The 27,536-nt window shown below is 40.9% G+C and overlaps 1 protein-coding gene across 1 annotated transcript in view; it reads left to right on the top strand.

Annotated features, from left to right (window-relative positions):
* LOC102804164 (histamine N-methyltransferase-like) overlaps positions 1-27,305 on the top strand; it is a 44,849-nt gene extending 17,544 nt beyond the window's left edge. Inside the window, exons 2-4 of the mRNA XM_085498100.1 lie at positions 835-1,035; positions 26,216-26,551; positions 26,786-27,305. Of these exons, the coding sequence (XP_085354226.1) occupies positions 835-1,035; positions 26,216-26,551; positions 26,786-27,132 (884 nt within the window). The 3' untranslated portion in view covers positions 27,133-27,305. The remainder of the gene's footprint in view (positions 1-834; positions 1,036-26,215; positions 26,552-26,785) is intronic.
* The last annotated feature ends 231 nt before the right edge of the window (positions 27,306-27,536 follow it).

Here is a 27,536-nt window from a genome sequence, read left to right as displayed (position 1 = left end):
GTATCCGTGGCTGAAAATAACATTTACTGAGTGTATTTCACAGTTTTATTCAGCAAACAATGTATGTATGTTATTAAGTAGTGTGAAACTTGTTATAATAGATAAAATAAAATATTGCCTACTTCAAATATAAGTGTTGTTATTTTGTGGGAGAGCGGGTGTGAGTGATGTATGGTAGCTGTGATCGCCATGGTGGATGTCTGTTTGATGTGATAAAATAAATAACACATGTTTATTCGGGCAATATCACAATTTGTTGTCTGCCCTCGGGCTGTTAGTCATGACCATAAAATCAATGATGCCCTCGCCTTCGGCTCTGGCATCATCAATGTTATGGTCATGACCACCATCCCTTGGGCAGGCAACAAATTGTGATATTACCCTCACAAGCATGTGTTATTATTTAATTATTACCCAATGTAGCATGACACATTTATTCATTATCCTATATGCCTTGTCAAACTAATTCAATCATTTCACATGCTATGACAAGCTAAGCCACGTACAACCACTATCTCACATGATATGGAAAACTAATTTACTTTTGCTCATTATCCCATATGCCACAAGATAATTCACATACAATCATCTGTTTACGCCATGACAAGCTAATTTACATACAATCATTATCACATAATGCCCTGTGACTAAGTGAATCTCCAATGACCTAAATCTCAGATAAATGTGATTCACTATTATGACTCGCTAAACCTCAGATAACTGTGATTCTTTGTTGTACTAAATCTTAATGTAATTATTATTTCAGCAAATTAGACACATGTGCGCATTCACTTATTGATGTTACAATATTAATTTTTGTGAATTTGTTCACAGATTCCACAATGTCATTATTAGACCTGAAATTAATCCAGTCTGATCCCCTGTATTACCACCAGATATATAAATTATATGTCACTAAATGCAAACGGGATGAAAACAAGTGGAAGCAAAACTGGAGATACATAAGCAATAAGTTTGTATTTGATGGTGGTGATGATGATGATGTGTATCTGTTGATTGTTGGAGCAGGAGAAGGTGGGCTTTTATATATGTAATTTGTATTTGGTGGTGCTGATGTTGAAGTGTATCTGTTGATTGTCGGAATGGGAGAAGGTTGGTTTCACATTTGGAATTTGTGTTTGATGGTGGTTCTGAAGATGATGTGTATCTGTTGATTGTCAGAATGGGAGAAGGTGGGTTTCACACTTGTAGTTTGTGTTTGATGGTGGTGCTGAAGATGATGTGTATCTGTTGATTGTCTGAATGGGAGAAGGTGGATTTTACACTTGTAGTTTGTGTTTGATGGTGGTGCTGATGATGAAGTGTATCTGTTGATTGTCGGAATGGGAGAAGGTGGGTTTTACACTTGTAGTTTGTGTTTGATGGTGGTGCTGAAGATGATGTGTATCAGTTGAGTGTTGGAATGGAAGAAGGTGGGTTTCACCCTCGTACTTTGTATTTGGCGGTGGTGCTGATGATGAAGTGTATCTGTTGATTGTCTGAATGGGGGAAGGTGGGTTTTACACTTGTAGTATGTGTTTCATGGTCGTGCTGCTGATGATGTATATCTGTTGATTGTCTGAATGGGAGGAGGTGGGTTTTACACTTGTAGTTTGTATTTGATGGTGGTTCTGAAGATGATGTGTATCTGTTGATTGTCGGAATGGGGGAAGGTGGGTTTTACACTTGTAGTATGTGTTTCATGGTCGTGCTGATGATGATGTGTATCTGTTGATTGTCTGAATGGGAGAAGGTGGATTTTACACTTGTAGTTTGTGTTTGATGGTGGTGCTGATGATGAAGTGTATCTGCTGATTGTCGGAATGGGAGAAGGTGGGCTTTTATACTTGTAGTTTGTATTTGATGGTGGTTCTGAAGATGATGTGTATCTGTTGATTGTCGGAATGGGGGAAGGTGGGTTTTACACTTGTAATATGTGTTTCATGGTCGTGCTGCTGATGATGTATATCTGTTGATTGTCTGAATGGGAGGAGGTGGGTTTTACACTTGTAGTATGTGTTTCATGGTCGTGCTGATGATGATGTGTATCTGTTGATTGTCTGAATGGGAGAAGGTGGATTTTACACTTGTAGTTTGTGTTTGATGGTGGTGCTGATGATGAAGTGTATCTGTTGATTGTCGGAATGGGAGAAGGTGGATTTTACACTTGTAGTTTGTGTTTGATGGTCGTGCTGATGATGATGTATATCTGTTGATTGTCGGAATGGGAGAAGGTGGGTTTCACACTTGTAGTTTGTATTTGATGGTGGTTCTAAACATGATTTGTATCTGTTGATTGTTGGAGCAGGAGAAGGTGGGCTTTTATATATGTAATTTGTATTTGGTGGTGCTGATGATGAAGTGTATCTGTTGATTGTCGGAATGGGAGAATGTGGGTTTTACACTTGTAGTATGTGTTTCATGGTCGTGCTGATGATGATGTATATCTGTTGATTGTCTGAATGGGAGGAGGTGGGTTTTACACTTGTAGTTTGTGTTTGATTGTGGTACTGATGATGAAGTGTATCTGTTGATTGTCTGAATGGGAGAGAGTGGGTTTCACACTTGTAGTTTGTGTTTGATGGTCGTGCTGATGATGAAGTGTATCTGTTGATTGTCTGAATGAGGGAAGGTGGGTTTTACACTTGTAGTATGTGTTTCATGGTCGTGCTGATGATGATGTATATCTGTTGATTGTCTGAATGGGAGGAGGTGGGTTTTACACTTGTAGTTTGTGTTTGATTGTGGTACTGATGATGAAGTGTATCTGGTGATTGTCGGAATGGGGGAAGTTGGGTTTTACACTTGTAGTATGTGTTTCATGGTCGTGCTGATGATGATGTATATCTGTTGATTGTCTGAATGGGAGGAGGTGGGTTTTACACTTGTAGTTTGTATTTGATGGTGGTTCTGAAGATGATGTGTATCAGTTGATTGTCGGAATGGGGGAAGGTGGGTTTTACACTTGTAATATGTGTTTCATGGTCGTGCTGCTGATGATGCATATCTGTTGATTGTCTGAATGGGAGGAGGTGGGTTTTACACTTGTAGTATGTGTTTCATGGTCGTGCTGATGATGATGTGTATCTGTTGATTGTCTGAATGGGGAAGGTGGGTTTTACACTTGTAGTATGTGTTTCATGGTCGTGCTGGTGATGATGTATATCTGTTGATTGTCTGAATGGGAGGAGGTGGGTTTTACACTTGTAGTTTGTGTTTGATTGTGGTACTGATGAGGAAGTGTATCTGTTGATTGTCGGAATGGGAGAAGGTGGGTTTTACACTTGTAATATGTGTTTGATGGTCGTGCTGATGATGATGTATATCTGTTGATTGTCTGAATGGGAGGAGGTGGGTTTTACACTTGTAGTATGTATTTGATGGTGGGTCTGAAGATGATGTGTATCTGTTGATTGTCTGAATGGGAGGAGGTGGGTTTTACACTTGTAGTTTGTGTTTCATGGTCGTGCTGATGATGATGTGTATCTGTTGATTGTCTGAATGGGAGAAGGTGGATTTTACACTTGTAGTTTGTGTTTCATGGTCGTGCTGATGATGATGTGTACCTGTTGATTGTCGGAATGGGAGAAGGTGGGTTTTACACTTGTAGTATGTGTTTGATGGTGGTGCTGAAGATGATGTTTATCAGTTGAGCGTTGGAGCAGGAGAAGGTGGGCTTTTATACTTGTAGTTTGTATTTGGTGGTGCTGATGATGATGTGTATCTGTTGATTGTCGGAATGGGGGAAGGTGGGTTTTACACTTGTAGTATGTGTTTCATGGTCGTGCTGATGATGATGTATATCTGTTGCTTGTCTGAATGGGAGGAGGTGGGTTTTACACTTGTAGTTTGTGTTTCATGGTCGTGCTGATGATGATGTGTACCTGTTGATTGTCGGAATGGGAGAAGGTGGGTTTTACACTTGTAGTATGTGTTTGATGGTGGTGCTGAAGATGATGTGTATCAGTTGAGCGTTGGAGCAGGAGAAGGTGGGCTTTTATACTTGTAGTTTGTATTTGGTGGTGCTGATGATGATGTGTATCTGTTGATTGTCTGAATGGGAGGAGGTGGGTTTTACACTTGTAGTATGTATTTGATGGTGGGTCTGAAGATGATGTGTATCTGTTGATTGTCTGAATGGGAGGAGGTGGGTTTTACACTTGTAGTTTGTGTTTCATGGTCGTGCTGATGATGATGTGTATCTGTTGATTGTCTGAATGGGAGAAGGTGGATTTTACACTTGTAGTTTGTGTTTCATGGTCGTGCTGATGATGATGTGTACCTGTTGATTGTCGGAATGGGAGAAGGTGGGTTTTACACTTGTAGTATGTGTTTCATGGTCGTGCTGATGATGATGTATATCTGTTGATTGTCTGAATGGGAGGAGGTGGGTTTTACACTTGTAGTTTGTGTTTGATTGTGGTACTGATGATGAAGTGTATCTGTTGATTGTCTGAATGGGAGAGAGTGGGTTTCACACTTGTAGTTTGTGTTTGATGGTCGTGCTGATGATGAAGTGTATCTGTTGATTGTTGGAATGGGAGAAGGTGGGTTTTACACTTGTAGTTTGTGTTTGATGGTGGTGCTGAAGATGATGTGTATCAGTTGAGTGTTGGAGCAGGAGAAGGTGGGCTTTTATACTTGTAGTTTGTATTTGGTGGTGCTGATGATGAAGTGTATCTGTTGATTGTCGGAATGGGAGAAGGTGGGTTTTACACTTGTAGTATGTGTTTCATAGTCGTGCTGATGATGATGTATATATGTTGATTGTCTGAATGGGAGGAGGTGGGTTTTACACTTGTAGTATGTATTTGATGGTGGGTCTGAAGATGATGTGTATCTGTTGATTGTCTGAATGGGAGAATGTGGGTTTTACACTTGTAGTATGTGTTTCATGGTCGTGCTGATGATGATGTATATCTGTTGATTGTCTGAATGGGAGGAGGTGGGTTTTACACTTGTAGTTTGTGTTTGATTGTGGTACTGATGATGAAGTGTATCTGTTGATTGTCTGAATGGGAGAGAGTGGGTTTCACACTTGTAGTTTGTGTTTGATGGTCGTGCTGATGATGAAGTGTATCTGTTGATTGTCTGAATGAGGGAAGGTGGGTTTTACACTTGTAGTATGTGTTTCATGGTCGTGCTGATGATGATGTATATCTGTTGATTGTCTGAATGGGAGGAGGTGGGTTTTACACTTGTAGTTTGTGTTTGATTGTGGTACTGATGATGAAGTGTATCTGGTGATTGTCGGAATGGGGGAAGTTGGGTTTTACACTTGTAGTATGTGTTTCATGGTCGTGCTGATGATGATGTATATCTGTTGATTGTCTGAATGGGAGGAGGTGGGTTTTACACTTGTAGTTTGTATTTGATGGTGGTTCTGAAGATGATGTGTATCAGTTGATTGTCGGAATGGGGGAAGGTGGGTTTTACACTTGTAATATGTGTTTCATGGTCGTGCTGCTGATGATGCATATCTGTTGATTGTCTGAATGGGAGGAGGTGGGTTTTACACTTGTAGTATGTGTTTCATGGTCGTGCTGATGATGATGTGTATCTGTTGATTGTCTGAATGGGGAAGGTGGGTTTTACACTTGTAGTATGTGTTTCATGGTCGTGCTGGTGATGATGTATATCTGTTGATTGTCTGAATGGGAGGAGGTGGGTTTTACACTTGTAGTTTGTGTTTGATTGTGGTACTGATGAGGAAGTGTATCTGTTGATTGTCGGAATGGGAGAAGGTGGGTTTTACACTTGTAATATGTGTTTGATGGTCGTGCTGATGATGATGTATATCTGTTGATTGTCTGAATGGGAGGAGGTGGGTTTTACACTTGTAGTATGTATTTGATGGTGGGTCTGAAGATGATGTGTATCTGTTGATTGTCTGAATGGGAGGAGGTGGGTTTTACACTTGTAGTTTGTGTTTCATGGTCGTGCTGATGATGATGTGTATCTGTTGATTGTCTGAATGGGAGAAGGTGGATTTTACACTTGTAGTTTGTGTTTCATGGTCGTGCTGATGATGATGTGTACCTGTTGATTGTCGGAATGGGAGAAGGTGGGTTTTACACTTGTAGTATGTGTTTGATGGTGGTGCTGAAGATGATGTTTATCAGTTGAGCGTTGGAGCAGGAGAAGGTGGGCTTTTATACTTGTAGTTTGTATTTGGTGGTGCTGATGATGATGTGTATCTGTTGATTGTCGGAATGGGGGAAGGTGGGTTTTACACTTGTAGTATGTGTTTCATGGTCGTGCTGATGATGATGTATATCTGTTGCTTGTCTGAATGGGAGGAGGTGGGTTTTACACTTGTAGTTTGTGTTTCATGGTCGTGCTGATGATGATGTGTACCTGTTGATTGTCGGAATGGGAGAAGGTGGGTTTTACACTTGTAGTATGTGTTTGATGGTGGTGCTGAAGATGATGTGTATCAGTTGAGCGTTGGAGCAGGAGAAGGTGGGCTTTTATACTTGTAGTTTGTATTTGGTGGTGCTGATGATGATGTGTATCTGTTGATTGTCTGAATGGGAGGAGGTGGGTTTTACACTTGTAGTATGTATTTGATGGTGGGTCTGAAGATGATGTGTATCTGTTGATTGTCTGAATGGGAGGAGGTGGGTTTTACACTTGTAGTTTGTGTTTCATGGTCGTGCTGATGATGATGTGTATCTGTTGATTGTCTGAATGGGAGAAGGTGGATTTTACACTTGTAGTTTGTGTTTCATGGTCGTGCTGATGATGATGTGTACCTGTTGATTGTCGGAATGGGAGAAGGTGGGTTTTACACTTGTAGTATGTGTTTCATGGTCGTGCTGATGATGATGTATATCTGTTGATTGTCTGAATGGGAGGAGGTGGGTTTTACACTTGTAGTTTGTGTTTGATTGTGGTACTGATGATGAAGTGTATCTGTTGATTGTCTGAATGGGAGAGAGTGGGTTTCACACTTGTAGTTTGTGTTTGATGGTCGTGCTGATGATGAAGTGTATCTGTTGATTGTTGGAATGGGAGAAGGTGGGTTTTACACTTGTAGTTTGTGTTTGATGGTGGTGCTGAAGATGATGTGTATCAGTTGAGTGTTGGAGCAGGAGAAGGTGGGCTTTTATACTTGTAGTTTGTATTTGGTGGTGCTGATGATGAAGTGTATCTGTTGATTGTCGGAATGGGAGAAGGTGGGTTTTACACTTGTAGTATGTGTTTCATAGTCGTGCTGATGATGATGTATATATGTTGATTGTCTGAATGGGAGGAGGTGGGTTTTACACTTGTAGTATGTATTTGATGGTGGGTCTGAAGATGATGTGTATCTGTTGATTGTCTGAATGGGAGGAGGTGGGTTTTACACTTGTAGTTTGTGTTTCATGGTCGTGCTGATGATGATGTGTATCTGTTGATTGTCTGAATGGGAGGAGGTGGGTTTTACACTTGTAGTTTGTGTTTCATGGTCGTGCTGATGATGATGTGTACCTGTTGATTGTCGGAATGGGAGAAGGTGGGTTTTACACTTGTAGTATGTGTTTGATGGTAGTGCTGAAGATGATGTGTATCAGTTGAGCGTTGGAGCAGGAGAAGGTGGGCTTTTATACTTGTAGTTTGTATTTGGTGGTGCTGATGATGATGTGTATCTGTTGATTGTCTGAATGGGAGGAGGTGGGTTTTACACTTGTAGTATGTATTTGATGGTGGGTCTGAAGATGATGTGTATCTGTTGATTGTCTGAATGGGAGGAGGTGGGTTTTACACTTGTAGTTTGTGTTTCATGGTCGTGCTGATGATGATGTGTATCTGTTGATTGTCTGAATGGGAGAAGGTGGATTTTACACTTGTAGTTTGTGTTTCATGGTCGTGCTGATGATGATGTGTACCTGTTGATTGTCGGAATGGGAGAAGGTGGGTTTTACACTTGTAGTATGTGTTTCATGGTCGTGCTGATGATGATGTATATCTGTTGATTGTCTGAATGGGAGGAGGTGGGTTTTACACTTGTAGTTTGTGTTTGATTGTGGTACTGATGATGAAGTGTATCTGTTGATTGTCTGAATGGGAGAGAGTGGGTTTCACACTTGTAGTTTGTGTTTGATGGTCGTGCTGATGATGAAGTGTATCTGTTGATTGTTGGAATGGGAGAAGGTGGGTTTTACACTTGTAGTTTGTGTTTGATGGTGGTGCTGAAGATGATGTGTATCAGTTGAGTGTTGGAGCAGGAGAAGGTGGGCTTTTATACTTGTAGTTTGTATTTGGTGGTGCTGATGATGAAGTGTATCTGTTGATTGTCGGAATGGGAGAAGGTGGGTTTTACACTTGTAGTATGTGTTTCATGGTCGTGCTGATGATGATGTATATATGTTGATTGTCTGAATGGGAGGAGGTGGGTTTTACACTTGTAGTATGTATTTGATGGTGTGTCTGAAGATGATGTGTATCCGTTGATTGTCTGAATGGGAGGAGGTGGGTTTTACACTTGTAGTTTGTGTTTCATGGTCGTGCTGATGATGATGTGTATCTGTTGATTGTCTGAATGGGAGAAGGTGGATTTTACACTTGTAGTTTGTGTTTCATGGTCGTGCTGATGATGATGTGTATCTGTTGATTGTCGGAATGGGAGAAGGTGGGTTTTACACTTGTAGTATGTGTTTCATGGTCGTGCTGATGATGATGTATATCTGTTGATTGTCTGAATGGGAGGAGGTGGGTTTTACACTTGTAGTTTGTGTTTGATTGTGGTACTGATGATGATGTGTATCTGTTGATTGTCTGAATGGGAGAGAGTGGGTTTCACACTTGTAGTTTGTGTTTGATGGTCGTGCTGATGATGAAGTGTATCTGTTGATTGTTGGAATGGGAGAAGGTGGGTTTTACACTTGTAGTTTGTGTTTGATGGTGGTGCTGAAGATGATGTGTATCAGTTGAGTGTTGGAGCAGGAGAAGGTGGGCTTTTATACTTGTAGTTTGTATTTGGTGGTGCTGATGATGAAGTGTATCTGTTGATTGTCGGAATGGGAGAAGGTGGGTTTTACACTTGTAGTATGTGTTTCATGGTCGTGCTGATGATGATGTATATCTGTTGATTGTCTGAATGGGGGAAGGTGGGTTTTACACTTGTAGTATGTGTTTCATGGTCGTGCTGATGATGATGTATATCTGTTGATTGTCTGAATGGGAGGAGGTGGGTTTTACACTTGTAGTTTGTGTTTGATTGTGGTGCTGATGATGAAGTGTATCTGTTGATTGTCGGAATGGGAGAAGGTGGGTTTTACACTTGTAGTTTGTGTTTGATGGTGGTGCTGAAGATGATGTGTATCAGTTGATTGTCTGAATGGGAGAAGGTGGGTTTCACACTTGTAGTTTGTAATTGGTGGTGGTTCTGAAGATGATGTGTATCTCTTGATTGTTGGAGCAGGAGAAGATGGGCTTTTATATATGTAATTTGTATTTGGTGGTGCTGATGATGAAGTGCATCTGTTGATTGTCTGAATGGGAGAAGGTGGGTTTCACACTTGTAGTTTGTAATTGGTGGTGGTTCTGAAGATGATGTGTATCTGTTGATTGTCGGAATGGGAGAAGGTGGGTTTCACACTTGTAGTTTGTGGTTGATGGTGGTGCTGATGATGATGTGTATCTGTTGATTGTCTGAATGGGAGAAGGTGGGTTTCACACTTGTAGTTTGTGTTTGATGGTGGTGCTGATGATGATGTGTATCTGTTGATTGTCTGAATGGGAGAAGGTGGGTTTCACACTTGTAGTTTGTAATTGGTGGTGGTTCTGAAGATGATGTGTATCTGTTGATTGTCGGAATGGGAGAAGGTGGGTTTCACACTTGTAGTTTGTGTTTGATGGTGGTGCTGATGATGAAGTGTATCTGTTGATTGTCTGAATGGGAGAAGGTGGGCTTTACACTTGTAGTTTGTGTTTGATGGTGGTACTGAAGATGATGTGTATCAGTTGATTGTTGGAGCAGGAGAAGGTGGGTTTTTATACTTGTAGTTTGTATTTGATGGTCGTGCCGATGATGAAGTGTATCTGTTGATTGTCGGAATGGGAGAAGGTGGGTTTCACACTTGTAGTTTGTGTTTGATGGTCGTGCTGATGATGAAGTGTATCTGTTGATTGTCTGAATGGGGGAAGGTGGGTTTTACACTTGTAGTATGTGTTTCATGGTCGTGCTGATGATGATGTGTACCTGTTGAATGTTGGAGCAGGAGAAGGTGGGCTTTTATATATGTAATTTGTATTAGGTGGTGCTGATGATGAAGTGTATCTATTGATTGTCGGAATGGGAGAAGGTGGGTTTCACACTTGTAGTTTGTGTTTGATGGTCATGCTGATGATGAAGTGTATCTGTTGATTATCGGAATGGGAGAAGGTGAGTTTCACACTTGTAGTTTGTGTTTGTTGGTCATCCTGATGATGATGTGTATCTGTTGATTGTGGGAATGGAAGAAGGTGGGTTTCACACTTGTAGTTTTTATTTGATGGTTGTTCTGAAGATGATGTGTACCTGTTGAATGTTGGAGCAGGAGAAGGTGGGCTTTTATATATGTAATTTGTATTAGGTGGTGCTGATGATGAAGTGTATCTATTGATTGTCGGAATGGGAGAAGGTGGGTTTCACACTTGTAGTTTGTAATTGGTGGTGGTTCTGATGATGAAGTGTATCTGTTGATTGTCGGAATGGGAGAAGGTGAGTTTCACATTTGTAGTTTGTGTTTGTTGGTCATCCTGATGATGATGTGTATCTGTTGATTGTGGGAATGGAAGAAGGTGGGTTTCACACTTGTAGTTTTTATTTGATGGTTGTTCTGAAGATGATGTGTACCTGTTGAATGTTGGAGCAGGAGAAGGTGGGCTTTTATATATGTAATTTGTATTAGGTGGTGCTGATGATGAAGTGTATCTATTGATTGTCGGAATGGGAGAAGGTGGGTTTCACACTTGTAGTTTGTGTTTGATGGTCATGCTGATGATGAAGTGTATCTGTTGATTGTCGGAATGGGAGAAGGTGGGTTTCACACTTGTAGTTTGTGTTTGATGGTCGTGCTGATGATGAAGTGTATCTGTTGATTGTCGGAATGGGAGAAGGTGGGTTTCACACTTGTATTTTGTGTTTGATGGTGGTGCTGATGATGATGTGTATCAGTTGATTGTCTGAATGGGAGAAGGTGGGCTTTACACTTGTAGTTTGTGTTTGATGGTGGTACTGAAGATGATGTGTATCAGTTGATTGTTGGAGCAGGAGAAGGTGGGCTTTTATACTTGTAGTTTGTATTTGGTGGTGCTGATGATGAAGTGTATCTGTTGATTGTCTGAATGGGAGAAGGTGGGTTTCACACTTGTAGTTTGTAATTGGTGGTGGTTCTGAAGATGATGTGTATCTGTTGATTGTCGGAATGGGAGAAGGTGGGTTTCACACTTGTAGTTTGTGTTTGATGGTCGTGCTGATGATGAAGTGTATCTGTTGATTGTCTGAATGGGAGAAGGTGGGTTTCACACTTGTATTTTGTAATTGGTGGTGGTTCTGAAGATGATGTGTATCTGTTGATTGTCGGAATGGGAGAAGGTGGGTTTCACACTTGTAGTTTGTGTTTGATGGTCGTGCTGATGATGAAGTGTATCTGTTGATTGTCGGAATGGGAGAAGGTGGGTTTCACACTTGTAGTTTGTGTTTGATGGTCGTGCTGATGATGATGTGTATCTGTTGATTGTGGGAATGGAAGAAGGTGGGTTTCACACTTGTAGTTTTTATTTGATGGTTGTTCTGAAGATGATGTGTACCTGTTGAATGTTGGAGCAGGAGAAGGTGGGCTTTTATATATGTAATTTGTATTAGGTGGTGCTGATGATGAAGTGTATCTATTGATTGTCGGAATGGGAGAAGGTGGGTTTCACACTTGTAGTTTGTGTTTGATGGTCATGCTGATGATGAAGTGTATCTGTTGTTTGTCGGAATGGGAGAAGGTGGGTTTCACACTTGTAGTTTGTGTTTGATGGTCGTGCTGATGATGAAGTGTATCTGTTGATTGTCGGAATGGGAGAAGGTGAGTTTCACACTTGTATTTTGTGTTTGATGGTGGTGCTGATGATGATGTGTATCAGTTGATTGTCTGAATGGGAGAAGGAGGGCTTTACACTTGTAGTTTGTGTTTGATGGTGGTACTGAAGATGATGTGTATCAGTTGATTGTTGGAGCAGGAGAAGGTGGGCTTTTATACTTGTAGTTTGTATTTGGTGGTGCTGATGATGAAGTGTATCTGTTGATTGTCGGAATGGGAGAAGGTGGGTTTCACACTTGTAGTTTGTAATTGGTGGTGGTTCTGAAGATGATGTGTATCTGTTGATTGTCGGAATGGGAGAAGGTGGGTTTCACACTTGTAGTTTGTGTTTGATGGTCGTGCTGATGATGAAGTGTATCTGTTGATTGTCTGAATGGGAGAAGGTGGGTTTCACACTTGTAGTTTGTAATTGGTGGTGGTTCTGAAGATGATGTGTATCTGTTGATTGTCGGAATGGGAGAAGGTGGGTTTCACACTTGTAGTTTGTGTTTGATGGTCGTGCTGATGATGAAGTGTATCTGTTGATTGTCGGAATGGGAGAAGGTGGGTTTCACACTTGTAGTTTGTGTTTGATGGTCGTGCTGATGATGAAGTGTATCTGTTGATTGTCTGAATGGGGGAAGGTGGGTTTTAAACTTGTAGTATGTGTTTCATGGTCGTGCTGATGATGATGATGTATATCTGTTGATTGTCTGAATGGGAGGAGGTGGGTTTTACACTTGTAGTTTGTGTTTGATTGTGGTACTGATGATGAAGTGTATCTGGTGATTGTCGGAATGGGGGAAGTTGGGTTTTACACTTGTAGTATGTGTTTCATGGTCGTGCTGATGATGATGTGTATCTGTTGATTGTCGGAATGGGAGAAGGGGGGTTTCACACTTGTAGTTTGTGTTTGATGGTCGTGCCGATGATGAAGTGTATCTGTTGATTGTCGGAATGGGAGAAGGTGAGATTCACATTTGTAGTTTGTGTTTGATGGTCGTGCTGATGATGATGTGTATCTGTTGATTGTCGGAATGGGAGAAGGTGGGTTTCACACTTGTAGTTTGTGTTTGATGGTCGTGCCGATGATGAAGTGTATCTGTTGATTGTCGGAATGGGAGAAGGTGAGTTTCACATTTGTAGTTTGTGTTTGTTGGTCATCCTGATGATGATGTGTATCTGTTGATTGTGGGAATGGAAGAAGGTGGGTTTCACACTTGTAGTTTTTATTTGATGGTTGTTCTGAAGATGATGTGTACCTGTTGAATGTTGGAGCAGCAGAAGGTGGGCTTTTATATATGTAATTTGTATTAGGTGGTGCTGATGATGAAGTGTATCTATTGATTGTTGGAGCAGGAGAAGGTGGGTTTCACACTTGTAGTTTGTGTTTGATGGTCATGCTGATGATGAAGTGTATCTGTTGATTGTCGGAATGGGAGAAGGTGGGTTTCACACTTGTAGTTTGTGTTTGATGGTCGTGCTGATGATGAAGTGTATCTGTTGATTGTCGGAATGGGAGAAGGTGGGTTTCACACTTGTAGTTTTTATTTGATGGTTGTTCTGAAGATGATGTGTACCTGTTGAATGTTGGAGCAGGAGAAGGTGGGCTTTTATATATGTAATTTGTATTAGGTGGTGCTGATGATGAAGTGTATCTATTGATTGTCGGAATGGGAGAAGGTGGGTTTCACACTTGTAGTTTGTGTTTGATGGTCATGCTGATGATGAAGTGTATCTGTTGATTGTCGGAATGGGAGAAGGTGGGTTTCACACTTGTAGTTTGTGTTTGATGGTCGTGCTGATGATGAAGTGTATCTGTTGATTGTCGGAATGGGAGAAGGTGGGTTTCACACTTGTATTTTGTGTTTGATGGTGGTGCTGATGATGATGTGTATCAGTTGATTGTCTGAATGGGAGAAGGTGGGCTTTACACTTGTAGTTTGTGTTTGATGGTGGTACTGAAGATGATGTGTATCAGTTGATTGTTGGAGCAGGAGAAGGTGGGCTTTTATACTTGTAGTTTGTATTTGGTGGTGCTGATGATGAAGTGTATCTGTTGATTGTCTGAATGGGAGAAGGTGGGTTTCACACTTGTAGTTTGTAATTGGTGGTGGTTCTGAAGATGATGTGTATCTGTTGATTGTCGGAATGGGAGAAGGTGGGTTTCACACTTGTAGTTTGTGTTTGATGGTCGTGCTGATGATGAAGTGTATCTGTTGATTGTCTGAATGGGAGAAGGTGGGTTTCACACTTGTATTTTGTAATTGGTGGTGGTTCTGAAGATGATGTGTATCTGTTGATTGTCGGAATGGGAGAAGGTGGGTTTCACACTTGTAGTTTGTGTTTGATGGTCGTGCTGATGATGAAGTGTATCTGTTGATTGTCGGAATGGGAGAAGGTGGGTTTCACACTTGTAGTTTGTGTTTGATGGTCGTGCTGATGATGATGTGTATCTGTTGATTGTGGGAATGGAAGAAGGTGGGTTTCACACTTGTAGTTTTTATTTGATGGTTGTTCTGAAGATGATGTGTACCTGTTGAATGTTGGAGCAGGAGAAGGTGGGCTTTTATATATGTAATTTGTATTAGGTGGTGCTGATGATGAAGTGTATCTATTGATTGTCGGAATGGGAGAAGGTGGGTTTCACACTTGTAGTTTGTGTTTGATGGTCATGCTGATGATGAAGTGTATCTGTTGTTTGTCGGAATGGGAGAAGGTGGGTTTCACACTTGTAGTTTGTGTTTGATGGTCGTGCTGATGATGAAGTGTATCTGTTGATTGTCGGAATGGGAGAAGGTGAGTTTCACACTTGTATTTTGTGTTTGATGGTGGTGCTGATGATGATGTGTATCAGTTGATTGTCTGAATGGGAGAAGGTGGGCTTTACACTTGTAGTTTGTGTTTGATGGTGGTACTGAAGATGATGTGTATCAGTTGATTGTTGGAGCAGGAGAAGGTGGGCTTTTATACTTGTAGTTTGTATTTGGTGGTGCTGATGATGAAGTGTATCTGTTGATTGTCGGAATGGGAGAAGGTGGGTTTCACACTTGTAGTTTGTAATTGGTGGTGGTTCTGAAGATGATGTGTATCTGTTGATTGTCGGAATGGGAGAAGGTGGGTTTCACACTTGTAGTTTGTGTTTGATGGTCGTGCTGATGATGAAGTGTATCTGTTGATTGTCTGAATGGGAGAAGGTGGGTTTCACACTTGTAGTTTGTAATTGGTGGTGGTTCTGAAGATGATGTGTATCTGTTGATTGTCGGAATGGGAGAAGGTGGGTTTCACACTTGTAGTTTGTGTTTGATGGTCGTGCTGATGATGAAGTGTATCTGTTGATTGTCGGAATGGGAGAAGGTGGGTTTCACACTTGTAGTTTGTGTTTGATGGTCGTGCTGATGATGAAGTGTATCTGTTGATTGTCTGAATGGGGGAAGGTGGGTTTTAAACTTGTAGTATGTGTTTCATGGTCGTGCTGATGATGATGTATATCTGTTGATTGTCTGAATGGGAGGAGGTGGGTTTTACACTTGTAGTTTGTGTTTGATTGTGGTACTGATGATGAAGTGTATCTGGTGATTGTCGGAATGGGGGAAGTTGGGTTTTACACTTGTAGTATGTGTTTCATGGTCGTGCTGATGATGATGTGTATCTGTTGATTGTCGGAATGGGAGAAGGGGGGTTTCACACTTGTAGTTTGTGTTTGATGGTCGTGCCGATGATGAAGTGTATCTGTTGATTGTCGGAATGGGAGAAGGTGAGATTCACATTTGTAGTTTGTGTTTGATGGTCGTGCTGATGATGATGTGTATCTGTTGATTGTCGGAATGGGAGAAGGTGGGTTTCACACTTGTAGTTTGTGTTTGATGGTCGTGCCGATGATGAAGTGTATCTGTTGATTGTCGGAATGGGAGAAGGTGAGTTTCACATTTGTAGTTTGTGTTTGTTGGTCATCCTGATGATGATGTGTATCTGTTGATTGTGGGAATGGAAGAAGGTGGGTTTCACACTTGTAGTTTTTATTTGATGGTTGTTCTGAAGATGATGTGTACCTGTTGAATGTTGGAGCAGCAGAAGGTGGGCTTTTATATATGTAATTTGTATTAGGTGGTGCTGATGATGAAGTGTATCTATTGATTGTTGGAGCAGGAGAAGGTGGGTTTCACACTTGTAGTTTGTGTTTGATGGTCATGCTGATGATGAAGTGTATCTGTTGATTGTCGGAATGGGAGAAGGTGGGTTTCACACTTGTAGTTTGTGTTTGATGGTCGTGCTGATGATGAAGTGTATCTGTTGATTGTCGGAATGGGAGAAGGTGGGTTTCACACTTGTATTTTGTGTTTGATGGTGGTGCTGATGATGATGTGTATCTGTTGATTGTCTGAATGGGAGAAGGTGGGCTTTACACTTGTAGTTTGTGTTTGATGGTGGTACTGAAGATGATGTGTATCAGTTGATTGTTGGAGCAGGAGAAGGTGGGCTTTTATACTTGTAGTTTGTATTTGGTGGTGCTGATGATGAAGTGTATCTGTTGATTATCTGAATGGGAGAAGGTGGGTTTCACACTTGTAGTTTGTAATTGGTGGTGGTTCTGAAGATGATGTGTATCTGTTGATTGTCGGAATGGGAGAAGGTGGGTTTCACACTTGTAGTTTGTGTTTGATGGTCGTGCTGATGATGAAGTGTATCTGTTGATTGTCTGAATGGGAGAAGGTGGGTTTCACACTTGTAGTTTGTAATTGGTGGTGGTTCTGAAGATGATGTGTATCTGTTGATTGTCGGAATGGGAGAAGGTGGGTTTCACACTTGTAGTTTGTGTTTGATGGTCGTGCTGATGATGAAGTGTATCTGTTGATTGTCGGAATGGGAGAAGGTGGGTTTCACACTTGTAGTTTGTGTTTGATGGTCGTGCTGATGATGATGTGTATCTGTTGATTGTGGGAATGGAAGAAGGTGGGTTTCACACTTGTAGTTTTTATTTGATGGTTGTTCTGAAGATGATGTGTACCTGTTGAATGTTGGAGCAGGAGAAGGTGGGCTTTTATATATGTAATTTGTATTAGGTGGTGCTGATGATGAAGTGTATCTATTGATTGTCGGAATGGGAGAAGGTGGGTTTCACACTTGTAGTTTGTGTTTGATGGTCATGCTGATGATGAAGTGTATCTGTTGTTTGTCGGAATGGGAGAAGGTGGGTTTCACACTTGTAGTTTGTGTTTGATGGTCGTGCTGATGATGAAGTGTATCTGTTGATTGTCGGAATGGGAGAAGGTGAGTTTCACACTTGTATTTTGTGTTTGATGGTGGTGCTGATGATGATGTGTATCAGTTGATTGTCTGAATGGGAGAAGGTGGGCTTTACACTTGTAGTTTGTGTTTGATGGTGGTACTGAAGATGATGTGTATCAGTTGATTGTTGGAGCAGGAGAAGGTGGGCTTTTATACTTGTAGTTTGTATTTGGTGGTGCTGATGATGAAGTGTATCTGTTGATTGTCGGAATGGGAGAAGGTGGGTTTCACACTTGTAGTTTGTAATTGGTGGTGGTTCTGAAGATGATGTGTATCTGTTGATTGTCGGAATGGGAGAAGGTGGGTTTCACACTTGTAGTTTGTGTTTGATGGTCGTGCTGATGATGAAGTGTATCTGTTGATTGTCTGAATGGGAGAAGGTGGGTTTCACACTTGTAGTTTGTAATTGGTGGTGGTTCTGAAGATGATGTGTATCTGTTGATTGTCGGAATGGGAGAAGGTGGGTTTCACACTTGTAGTTTGTGTTTGATGGTCGTGCTGATGATGAAGTGTATCTGTTGATTGTCGGAATGGGAGAAGGTGGGTTTCACACTTGTAGTTTGTGTTTGATGGTCGTGCTGATGATGAAGTGTATCTGTTGATTGTCTGAATGGGGGAAGGTGGGTTTTAAACTTGTAGTATGTGTTTCATGGTCGTGCTGATGATGATGTATATCTGTTGATTGTCTGAATGGGAGGAGGTGGGTTTTACACTTGTAGTTTGTGTTTGATTGTGGTACTGATGATGAAGTGTATCTGGTGATTGTCGGAATGGGGGAAGTTGGGTTTTACACTTGTAGTATGTGTTTCATGGTCGTGCTGATGATGATGTGTATCTGTTGATTGTCGGAATGGGAGAAGGGGGGTTTCACACTTGTAGTTTGTGTTTGATGGTCGTGCCGATGATGAAGTGTATCTGTTGATTGTCGGAATGGGAGAAGGTGAGATTCACATTTGTAGTTTGTGTTTGATGGTCGTGCTGATGATGATGTGTATCTGTTGATTGTCGGAATGGGAGAAGGTGGGTTTCACACTTGTAGTTTGTGTTTGATGGTCGTGCCGATGATGAAGTGTATCTGTTGATTGTCGGAATGGGAGAAGGTGAGTTTCACATTTGTAGTTTGTGTTTGTTGGTCATCCTGATGATGATGTGTATCTGTTGATTGTGGGAATGGAAGAAGGTGGGTTTCACACTTGTAGTTTTTATTTGATGGTTGTTCTGAAGATGATGTGTACCTGTTGAATGTTGGAGCAGCAGAAGGTGGGCTTTTATATATGTAATTTGTATTAGGTGGTGCTGATGATGAAGTGTATCTATTGATTGTTGGAGCAGGAGAAGGTGGGTTTCACACTTGTAGTTTGTGTTTGATGGTCATGCTGATGATGAAGTGTATCTGTTGATTGTCGGAATGGGAGAAGGTGGGTTTCACACTTGTAGTTTGTGTTTGATGGTCGTGCTGATGATGAAGTGTATCTGTTGATTGTCGGAATGGGAGAAGGTGGGTTTCACACTTGTATTTTGTGTTTGATGGTGGTGCTGATGATGATGTGTATCTGTTGATTGTCTGAATGGGAGAAGGTGGGCTTTACACTTGTAGTTTGTGTTTGATGGTGGTACTGAAGATGATGTGTATCAGTTGATTGTTGGAGCAGGAGAAGGTGGGCTTTTATACTTGTAGTTTGTATTTGGTGGTGCTGATGATGAAGTGTATCTGTTGATTATCTGAATGGGAGAAGGTGGGTTTCACACTTGTAGTTTGTAATTGGTGGTGGTTCTGAAGATGATGTGTATCTGTTGATTGTCGGAATGGGAGAAGGTGGGTTTCACACTTGTAGTTTGTGTTTGATGGTCGTGCTGATGATGAAGTGTATCTGTTGATTGTCTGAATGGGAGAAGGTGGGTTTCACACTTGTAGTTTGTAATTGGTGGTGGTTCTGAAGATGATGTGTATCTGTTGATTGCCGGAATGGGAGAAGGAGGGTTTCACACTTGTAGTTTGTGTTTGATGGTCGTGCTGATGACGAAGTGTATCTGTTGATTGTCGGAATGGGAGAAGGTGGGTTTCACACTTGTAGTTTGTGTTTGATGGTCGTGCTGATGATGAAGTGTATCTGTTGATTGTCTGAATGGGGGAAGGTGGGTTTTACACTTGTAGTATGTGTTTCATGGTCGTGCTGATGATGATGTGTATCTGTTGATTGTCAGAATGGGAGAAGGTCGGCTTTCATACTTGTAGTTTGTGTTTGATGGTCGTGCCGATGATGAAGTGTATCTGTTGATTGTCGGAATGGGAGAAGGTGAGTTTCACATTTGTAGTTTGTGTTTGTTGGTCATCCTGATGATGATGTGTATCTGTTGATTGTGGGAATGGAAGAAGGTGGGTTTCACACTTGTAGTTTTTATTTGATGGTTGTTCTGAAGATGATGTGTACCTGTTGAATGTTGGAGCAGGAGAAGGTGGGCTTTTATATATGTAATTTGTATTAGGTGGTGCTGATGATGATGAAGTATATCTATTGATTGTCGGAATGGGAGAAGGTGGGTTTCACACTTGTAGTTTGTGTTTGATGGTCATGCTGATGATGAAGTGTATCTGTTGATTGTCAGAATGGGAGAAGGTGGGTTTCACACTTGTAGTTTGTGTTTGATGGTCGTGCTGATGATGAAGTGTATCTGTTGATTGTCGGAATGGGAGAAGGTGGGTTTCACACTTGTATTTTGTGTTTGATGGTGGTGCTGATGATGATGTGTATCTGTTGATTGTCTGAATGGGAGAAGGTGGGCTTTACACTTGTAGTTTGTGTTTGATGGTGGTACTGAAGATGATGTGTATCAGTTGATTGTTGGAGCAGGAGAAGGTGGGCTTTTATACTTGTAGTTTGTATTTGGTGGTGCTGATGATGAAGTGTATCTGTTGATTGTCTGAATGGGAGAAGGTGGGTTTCACACTTGTAGTTTGTAATTGGTGGTGGTTCTGAAGATGATGTGTATCTGTTGATTGTCGGAATGGGAGAAGGTGGGTTTCACACTTGTAGTTTGTGTTTGATGGTCGTGCTGATGATGAAGTGTATCTGTTGATTGTCGGAATGGGAGAAGGTGGGTTTCACACTTGTATTTTGTGTTTGATGGTGGTGCTGATGATGATGTGTATCTGTTGATTGTCTGAATGGGAGAAGGTGGGCTTTACACTTGTAGTTTGTGTTTGATGGTGGTACTGAAGATGATGTGTATCAGTTGATTGTTGGAGCAGGAGAAGGTGGGCTTTTATACTTGTAGTTTGTATTTGGTGGTGCTGATGATGAAGTGTATCTGTTGATTGTCTGAATGGGAGAAGGTGGGTTTCACACTTGTAGTTTGTAATTGGTGGTGGTTCTGAAGATGATGTGTATCTGTTGATTGTCGGAATGGGAGAAGGTGGGTTTCACACTTGTAGTTTGTGTTTGATGGTCGTGCTGATGATGAAGTGTATCTGTTGATTGTCTGAATGGGAGAAGGTGGGTTTCACACTTGTAGTTTGTAATTGGTGGTGGTTCTGAAGATGATGTGTATCTGTTGATTGTCGGAATGGGAGAAGGTGGGTTTCACACTTGTAGTTTGTGTTTGATGGTCGTGCTGATGATGAAGTGTATCTGTTGATTGTCGGAATGGGAGAAGGTGGATTTCACACTTGTAGTTTGTGTTTGATGGTCGTGCTGATGATGAAGTGTATCTGTTGATTGTCTGAATGGGGGAAGGTGGGTTTTACACTTGTAGTATGTGTTTCATGGTCGTGCTGATGATGATGTATATCTGTTGATTGTCTGAATGGGAGGAGGTGGGTTTTACACTTGTAGTTTGTGTTTGATTGTGGTACTGATGATGAAGTGTATCTGGTGATTGTCGGAATGGGGGAAGTTGGGTTTTACACTTGTAGTATGTGTTTCATGGTCGTGCTGATGATGATGTGTATCTGTTGATTGTCGGAATGGGAGAAGGTGGGTTTCACACTTGTAGTTTGTGTTTGATGGTCGTGCCGATGATGAAGTGTATCTGTTGATTGTCGGAATGGGAGAAGGTGAGATTCACATTTGTAGTTTGTGTTTGATGGTCGTGCTGATGATGATGTGTATCTGTTGATTGTCGGAATGGGAGAAGGTGGGTTTCACACTTGTAGTTTGTGTTTGATGGTCGTGCCGATGATGAAGTGTATCTGTTGATTGCGGGAATGGAAGAAGGTGGGTTTCACACTTGTAGTTTTTATTTGATGGTTGTTCTGAAGATGATGTGTACCTGTTGAATGTTGGAGCAGGAGAAGGTGGGCTTTTATATATGTGATTTGTATTTGGTGGTGCTGATGATGAAGTGTATCTATTGATTGTCGGAATGGGAGAAGGTGAGTTTCACACTTGTAGTTTGTGTTTGATGGTCGTGCTGATGATGATGTGTATCTGTTGATTGTCGGAATGGGAGAAGGTGGGTTTCACACTTGTAGTTTGTGTTGATGGTCGTGCCGATGATGAAGTGTATCTGTTGATTGTCGGAATGGGAGAAGGTGAGTTTCACATTTGTAGTTTGTGTTTGATGGTCGTGCTGATGATGATGTGTATCTGTTGATTGTCAGAATGGGAGAAGGTGGGCTTTTATACTTGTAGTTTGTGTTTGATGGTGGTGCTGATGATGAAGTGTATCTGTTGATTGTCTGAATGGGAGAAGGTGGGTTTCACACTTGTAGTTTGTGTTTGATGGTGGTGCTGATGATGAATGTATCTGTTGATTGTCGGAATGGGAGAAGGTGAGTTTCACATTTGTAGTTTGTGTTTGATGGTCGTGCTGATGATGATGTGTATCTGTTGATTGTCGGAATGGGAGAAGGTGGGTTTCACACTTGTAGTTTGTGTTTGATGGTCATGCTGATGATGAATGTATCTGTTGATTGTCGGAATGGGAGAAGGTGGGTTTCACACTTGTAGTTTGTGTTTGATGGTCATGCTGATGATGGTGTGTATCTGTTGATTGTCGGAATGGGAGAAGGTGGGTTTCACACTTGTAGTTTGTGTTTGATGGTGGTGCTGATGATGATGTGTATCTGTTGATTGTCGGAATGGGAGAAGGTGGGTTTCACACTTGTAGTTTGTGTTTGATGGTCATGCTGATGATGATGTGTATCTGTTGATTGTCGGAATGGGAGAAGGTCGGTTTCACACTTGTAGTTTGTGTTTGATGGTGGTGCTGATGATGAAGTGTATCTGTTGATTGTCTGAATGGGAGAAGGTGGGTTTCACACTTGTAGTTTGTGTTTGATGGTGGTGCTGATGATGAAGTGTATCTGTTGATTGTCGGAATGGGAGAAGGTGGGTTTTATACTTGTAGTTTGTATTTGATGGTTGTTCTGAAGATGATGTATATCTGTTGATTGTTGGAGCAGGAGAAGGTGGGCTTTTATATATGTAATTTGTATTTGGTCGTGCTGATGATGAAGTGCTTCTGTTGATTGTCGGAATGGGAGAAGGTGGGTTTCACACTTGTAGTTTGTGTTTGATGGTCATCCTGATGATGATGTGTATCTGTTGATTGTGGGAATGGAAGAAGGTGGGTTTCACACTTGTAGTTTTTATTTGATGGTTGTTCTGAAGATGATGTGTACCTGTTGAATGTTGGAGCAGGAGAAGGTGGGCTTTTATATATGTAATTTGTATTAGGTGGTGCTGATGATGAAGTATATCTATTGATTGTCGGAATGGGAGAAGGTGGGTTTCACACTTGTAGTTTGTGTTTGATGGTCATGCTGATGATGAAGTGTATCTGTTGATTGTCGGAATGGGAGAAGGTGGGTTTCACACTTGTAGTTTGTGTTTGATGGTCGTGCTGATGATGAAGTGTATCTGTTGATTGTCGGAATGGGAGAAGGTGGGTTTCACACTTGTATTTTGTGTTTGATGGTGGTGCTGATGATGATGTGTATCTGTTGATTGTCTGAATGGGAGAAGGTGGGCTTTACACTTGTAGTTTGTGTTTGATGGTGGTACTGAAGATGATGTGTATCAGTTGATTGTTGGAGCAGGAGAAGGTGGGCTTTTATACTTGTAGTTTGTATTTGGTGGTGCTGATGATGAAGTGTATCTGTTGATTGTCTGAATGGGAGAAGGTGGGTTTCACACTTGTAGTTTGTAATTGGTGGTGGTTCTGAAGATGATGTGTATCTGTTGATTGTCGGAATGGGAGAAGGTGGGTTTCACACTTGTAGTTTGTGTTTGATGGTCGTGCTGATGATGAAGTGTATCTGTTGATTGTCTGAATGGGAGAAGGTGGGTTTCACACTTGTAGTTTGTAATTGGTGGTGGTTCTGAAGATGATGTGTATCTGTTGATTGTCGGAATGGGAGAAGGTGGGTTTCACACTTGTAGTTTGTGTTTGATGGTCGTGCTGATGATGAAGTGTATCTGTTGATTGTCGGAATGGGAGAAGGTGGGTTTCACACTTGTAGTTTGTGTTTGATGGTCGTGCTGATGATGAAGTATATCTGTTGATTGTCTGAATGGGGGAAGGTGGGTTTTACACTTGTAGTATGTGTTTCATGGTCGTGCTGATGATGATGTATATCTGTTGATTGTCTGAATGGGAGGAGGTGGGTTTTACACTTGTAGTTTGTGTTTGATTGTGGTACTGATGATGAAGTGTATCTGGTGATTGTCGGAATGGGGGAAGTTGGGTTTTACACTTGTAGTATGTGTTTCATGGTCGTGCTGATGATGATGTGTATCTGTTGATTGTCGGAATGGGAGAAGGTGGGTTTCACACTTGTAGTTTGTGTTTGATGGTCGTGCCGATGATGAAGTGTATCTGTTGATTGTCGGAATGGGAGAAGGTGAGATTCACATTTGTAGTTTGTGTTTGATGGTCGTGCTGATGATGATGTGTATCTGTTGATTGTCGGAATTGGAGAAGGTGGGTTTCACACTTGTAGTTTGTGTTTGATGGTCGTGCCGATGATGAAGTGTATCTGTTGATTGTCGGAATGGGAGAAGGTGAGTTTCACATTTGTAGTTTGTGTTTGATGGTCGTGCTGATGATGATGTGTATCTGTTGATTGTCGGAATGGGAGAAGGTGGGTTTCACACTTGTAGTTTGTGTTTGATGGTCGTGCCGATGATGAAGTGTATCTGTTGATTGTCGGAATGGGAGAAGGTGAGTTTCACATTTGTAGTTTGTGTTTGTTGGTCATCCTGATGATGATGTGTATCTGTTGATTGTGGGAATGGAAGAAGGTGGGTTTCACACTTGTAGTTTTTATTTGATGGTTGTTCTGAAGATGATGTGTACCTGTTGAATGTTGGAGCAGGAGAAGGTGGGCTTTTATATATGTAATTTGTATTTGGTGGTGCTGATGATGAAGTGTATCTATTGATTGTCGGAATGGGAGAAGGTGAGTTTCACACTTGTAGTTTGTGTTTGATGGTCGTGCTGATGATGATGTGTATCTGTTGATTGTCGGAATGGGAGAAGGTGGGTTTCACACTTGTAGTTTGTGTTGATGGTCGTGCCGATGATGAAGTGTATCTGTTGATTGTCTGAATGGGAGAAGGTGGGTTTCACACTTGTAGTTTGTGTTTGATGGTGGTGCTGATGATGAATGTATCTGTTGATTGTCGGAATGGGAGAAGGTGAGTTTCACATTTGTAGTTTGTGTTTGATGGTCGTGCTGATGATGATGTGTATCTGTTGATTGTCGGAATGGGAGAAGGTGGGTTTCACACTTGTAGTTTGTGTTTGATGGTCATGCTGATGATGAATGTATCTGTTGATTGTCGGAATGGGAGAAGGTGGGTTTCACACTTGTAGTTTGTGTTTGATGGTCGTGCTGATGATGATGTGTATCTGTTGATTGTCGGAATGGGAGAAGGTGGGTTTCACACTTGTAGTTTGTGTTTGATGGTCATGCTGATGATGAATGTATCTGTTGATTGTCGGAATGGGAGAAGGTGGGTTTCACACTTGTAGTTTGTGTTTGATGGTCATGCTGATGATGGTGTGTATCTGTTGATTGTCGGAATGGGAGAAGGTGGGTTTCACACTTGTAGTTTGTGTTTGATGGTGGTGCTGATGATGATGTGTATCTGTTGATTGTCGGAATGGGAGAAGGTGGGTTTCACACTTGTAGTTTGTGTTTGATGGTCATGCTGATGATGATGTGTATCTGTTGATTGTCGGAATGGGAGAAGGTCGGTTTCACACTTGTAGTTTGTGTTTGATGGTGGTGCTGATGATGAAGTGTATCTGTTGATTGTCTGAATGGGAGAAGGTGGGTTTCACACTTGTAGTTTGTGTTTGATGGTGGTGCTGATGATGAAGTGTATCTGTTGATTGTCGGAATGGGAGAAGGTGGGTTTTATACTTGTAGTTTGTATTTGATGGTTGTTCTGAAGATGATGTATATCTGTTGATTGTTGGAGCAGGAGAAGGTGGGCTTTTATATATGTAATTTGTATTTGGTCGTGCTGATGATGAAGTGCTTCTGTTGATTGTCGGAATGGGAGAAGGTGGGTTTCACACTTGTAGTTTGTGTTTGATGGGCGTGCCGATGCTGAAGTGTATCTGTTGATTGTCGGAATGGGAGAAGGTGAGTTTCACATTTGTAGTTTGTGTTTGATGGTCGTGCTGATGATGATGTATATCTGTTGATTGTTGTAAAGGGAGAAGGTGGGTTTCAGTTTATGTTTGATGATGGTGAAGATGATGATGATGTGTAACTGTTAATTGTCTGAGAAGCAGGAAGTGTATTATAATTAGTATTCATATTGCACAAGGCAATAATTCAAATAGTATAAGTTCACATAAAACAATGATATTGTATCTATTACTCAAGTATTGTAAATGTCCATTACATGAAATACCATGTTTTTGTTCCAATAAAGGATCTCGGGAAAGCACTGTTCTAGAGTATGTACTAGAACGTCATCCACGGGTCTATGTACGAGTGTTGGAACCAGAACAAAACGCTGCAGATATATGCAAAGAGAATTTTATGGCTTTGAAAAAGAAGTACCCCTCAATTCGCTTTGAATGGTATATCACCACGTTTGAACAATACAGGAGGGAAATCGACACCGAGGCAGAAATAGATAAATATCACTTAATTTTATGTATGGATGTGTTGTACTATTTGAATGACTTATCTGATACATTACGACATTTGTATCGATTATTGAAACCAAAAGCTGTTCTTGGAATAACAACGATTTGCACAAAAAGTGAGTATTGTTCAGAATTGTAAAGACACGATTATTAGAAATCACAATATTAAGCCACTATGACGACCAATGCCATAGTTTAGCACCTATGCCAACATTCCCGAGTTTTTTAAATGTATTTTTAAAAAGTGAATCAAAAATACATTTGATTTAAAATTTTAACATACTGGTAGCTCATTTATTATGGACAAATAAAACACTTTTGTCTAGAATTTTATATTTGATGTTTTACAGGTGTACTTGGCAACTTTTACTTGAACTACTACAAAGACAAAGATTATCCTGTGTGCTTGAATTCAGATGAGGATATTATGAAAGTGGTTACAACTTCTGGGTGGTTGACAGAATTAAAGTATACACCAGTGTGTGTTGATATGACATCTGTTATTCATAATCCAATGTCAGAAGAAGCCAATATGCTCCTTGATTTCATAACACATGTCATTGATTACCGTAATTCAGCTCCCAAATCCTTAGTGGGTGACACACTGGCTTATCTGACAAAAAATGCTGAATATCAGTCGGATGGTAAAGAAACAGTAACAAATAGTAAAGTTGAAATTATCATCACCAAAGCCTGATAACTAAATTTGAGTTCATGTCACACCTTGTTTTTATACTAATTATGAACTCTGTCCGTTATTGAAAGGCCACATTGTTATTGGTTGATTGGTACCACGTGTAGCCCTGTTACCAGAAGATGTACATGTAAACCTTGTAACAAAACAATAAACTATAAATGTAATAATAATAACCATAATGTGTTGTTAATATCTGAGAAAAAAATTATGTAATTTGTTATTTTAAGCAATATCAAACTCGTATTTTAAAACTTATATAGTATACAATCTATATAAAAATAAATAACCGCTTGATTGATTTGATTTTTATAAGAACGAATTATTCATATATGTGGTTGGGGTTGTAAGCTCATGAAATATTTGAACACATGGTGGTGCTAATAATAAATGTGAACGATTTGGGT

Source organism: Saccoglossus kowalevskii, chromosome 4 (genome assembly GCF_978046115.1).
Source record: "Saccoglossus kowalevskii chromosome 4, keSacKowa6.1, whole genome shotgun sequence".
NCBI lineage: Eukaryota > Metazoa > Hemichordata > Enteropneusta > Harrimaniidae > Saccoglossus > Saccoglossus kowalevskii.
This window is presented reverse-complemented; position numbering and strand designations above follow the sequence as displayed.